This window comes from Lindgomyces ingoldianus (genome assembly GCF_010093535.1).
Source record: "Lindgomyces ingoldianus strain ATCC 200398 unplaced genomic scaffold BDR25scaffold_25, whole genome shotgun sequence".
Classification (NCBI taxonomy): Eukaryota; Fungi; Ascomycota; class Dothideomycetes; order Pleosporales; family Lindgomycetaceae; genus Lindgomyces; species Lindgomyces ingoldianus.
Window position 1 is genome coordinate 874,381 of NW_022985186.1, and position 3,143 is coordinate 877,523.

The 3,143-nt window shown below is 45.1% G+C and overlaps 1 protein-coding gene across 1 annotated transcript; it reads right to left on the reverse strand.

Moving 5' to 3' along the window:
* Nucleotides 1–397: 397 nt before the first annotated feature.
* BDR25DRAFT_316170 (uncharacterized protein) lies at nt 398–1,349 on the reverse strand (the record flags this gene model as incomplete). Its single annotated transcript, XM_033691582.1, has 3 exons — nt 398–993; nt 1,065–1,127; nt 1,262–1,349. The coding sequence occupies 3 exons, from the start codon at nt 1,347–1,349 to the stop codon at nt 398–400; spliced, it is 747 nt and encodes a 248-aa protein (XP_033545239.1).
* Between the last annotated feature and the right edge of the window lie 1,794 nt (nt 1,350–3,143).

Here is a 3,143-nt window from a genome sequence, read left to right on the forward strand (position 1 = left end):
AAAAATAACTAATTAAATTAATTTAGTTATTAATAACAACTATATAGTATACTATGTACTATATATTGTACTTTTTAGAAAGTTAATTAAGAACCTGCTTATTAAGATGTTACATGTACTACATTGCTAAAGGTCTTCTTAATTATAGAATAACTAAGCTTAAATTACCTAATGAGGAGTTTCTACTAACTACTATAGACTTGAAGAAAAGCTAGCGTTCCTTGAAACTAAGAGTATAACTAGAGCAAGTTCCTCTAATAAATTTGTAAACTTACGTCTTTACATCACAGAAGTCCTGATTCCCTATTATATTGCAAATCTTACTATTGTAAACCATCTTAATTACACACTTACCCGTGTTACCCTCTCTTACCTAACTCCCTTCTGCCGCCCTTTCTCAATGTCTCACAGCAGACATTTCATTCGCCCATCCAGCGGGGACATGCCTCTGTTCCTGCCCTGGAAACGGCGCCGGATTCCCAGGCGAGTACTCCGGCACTGGATTCCTAGGCTGATACTGCGGTGCTGGACCTCCTGGCTCCACTGGGCTTTGTACCACCGTACTTGCTCCATAGTACGTGCTTGCTAACGGATCTGATGCTTGGTTCAACGGCGTAGCAACCTCCGGCGCTGTATATCCCATAGGGGTTTTGTCCTGAAGGGTAGCAGCTACTACATAGCCCCCGCTGTTGCCTGGCGACGGTTGGAAATTGTTCGGGGCAGGGGGGTTATGTTGAGCAGAGACATCCGGTGTTTTCCCGTTGCGCCGGAGGAGAATGATAATGACTACGGCAACGATACCAATGATTGCGATGCCGCCAATCACGCCCCCAACTATGATACCCGTTTTCGCTGTTCCTCCAGGCGGGCTTCCGGTCGGGTTAGAAATTGGGGATGAAGGGGAGCTAGTAGGGTTCGGCCCAGATATGATGCTGGGGGTAGTTATTGCAGGGCTCGAGGTTGGAGAAAAGCTTGGAGTGGTAGTCTTTGACTCTATATCGTTGAGTTAGATACGCTAATCAGTTGCGCGATAGGGGTGGGGGAGAGAATTAAAGCCAACGTACGATCCCCAGGGTTCTTTTCATAGATTGCGACGCCCGTATATCCCATTGCAGCGCACCAGTAACCTGTTTTTGGATTCGAGGCTCCCGATGAAGAATATAATACATTATAGCTGCATGTCGACAACAACAACCCACTGTTTCCAAATGGGCCGAATCAACACGCGATTCCAGAGAAGACACAAGTGAAGCTAACTTACCAGTAAGAGCTCGTACTCCCAAGCAGCACGTATCCGCTTGAGCATCCGTGCCAGATGGAACAAGAGGAGCCTTTCGTACAGAAATCATATATAGACCCCGATGTGGTGATTGAAAGGGTGTCAGAATATGTTGCAGGGTTCCCTGAAGATAATCAGCAATATTTCTTTGAATATTCAATGCCGGACGGCATTTGTACAGATTGTATCTCCGCTTATACTGCCTCCAGCATACCACCCGTAAACAGAAACAGCCCTCGGCAGCAAGGCTGGTGCAGTGATCAGCGGCTCAGGGGCGGATATCATTGTGGCGGAGATATGGTTGACGAGAAGCCCCAGTGGAATGAGTGGGAGCATTCAGAATGATATGGTATTGGTAGCAGGGTTAAAAAAGAGGTAAGAAGTTGAGCTGGATAAGCACGACTGTACTGTACACAAACTGTATTTAAGGGCATGCGCTTCTCCGCTTGAGGGCTCCACCAAACATCTGCCTAGCGTATGACAGGATATTGGATGCGCCTATATGCGCGAGAAAGCCAGCAAGAAAAGCAACTGTTGTTCAACCCAGCCTCGCGCCTGGCCCAGTGCACTTTAGTACCAAATGTGGTCTCGTCGCGCTGGAAAGTGACCAGCTCCATTCTACTCCTATTATGATGAAGATAGCTTTGATACTTTGTCCCGCAGTTCTTTCATAATCATCAGACATGGGGATTTATTTATTTTAAATAATTCCAAATGCGGAGAACGTTTATATGTAACTGCGGAAATATCCGTCATCTCGCTTGTCTTCTGATTTTCGGCAGCTGGCGTTATCGTAGATTGGAAACAATTCGCCATCTACGGTGAAACAAATCCAATCAGCAAACGTCAGAATGTCGCATATTAACCGATAAGAATTGGCAGCCTACAGAGAATGGAACATAGACCAGCAGAATTGACATTTAGCAAGCCATTGGCTGAGGATCGAGGTATGTACGTAGTACGGATCGTATAACCCCTTTGGGAATCTTGTACAGCGATTATAGAGGAGTAGAAGGGCTCGAGCAAGTAGGCATGCGGGAGCGCTCAGGGGGGGTTATAGAGGTCTGGTTGGCTGAGAGTTTCGCCAGGACCCTCGAATCTGTACTTCTTAGTGTTTTAATCTGTCCATCCGCAATCTGTAGTCTCAAAGAAGCCCATCGCTGATTATATCTCATTGCAGAGTTATCCATCCACATGCCTTCCTGCTTCACAGGCCTTATTTAGTTGAATAGACTCTGTCGTCCATTTGGCGCAGTATCGTAGGCTGCAAAAGTGAAGAGCCCTCTACACAGCGTCTCTTGCCTCATCCCGCGATAGTACACAGTCCGTAGCCAAGGATGAATTGCAGCAGTTCCTAGAGGATAACAATTGTGCACCTGGCATTAAGTTCGCAATTAAGTGGACTACTATATAACGTGTTTTATAAGAGAGCGGACCACCTGAGTGAGTGGACCAGCGAACCCTACTAAAACGCCTACGCAGCAACTACACTTAATTTCTTAACAACATAACGTACAAACAACGTATATAGAAAAAAAAATATATCCCTTACTATCTTTAGTATTTGTAACGACTCTCATGAATTGTTCCATCTCAGGTCGCTCGGAACCTATCCGAAGCGTCTCTGTATCCGCCCTATCCATGACTTAACCCTGTCCCCTGCAGGTACCTCTATTCCCTTAAGTATTTAGTTGCTCCTCTTCTCTTACCTAGCTTAGTAGTTTTCTAACATCCTTCTATATAAGGCCTATAGGTGTTAATAGAATTTCTAGGTTATTAAGTCCCTACACACTTTTATATCCCTCTAAGTGGATTCCTACTGCATTTAGACCTATTATCTTGCCTGCGCTATTACATTATGTTA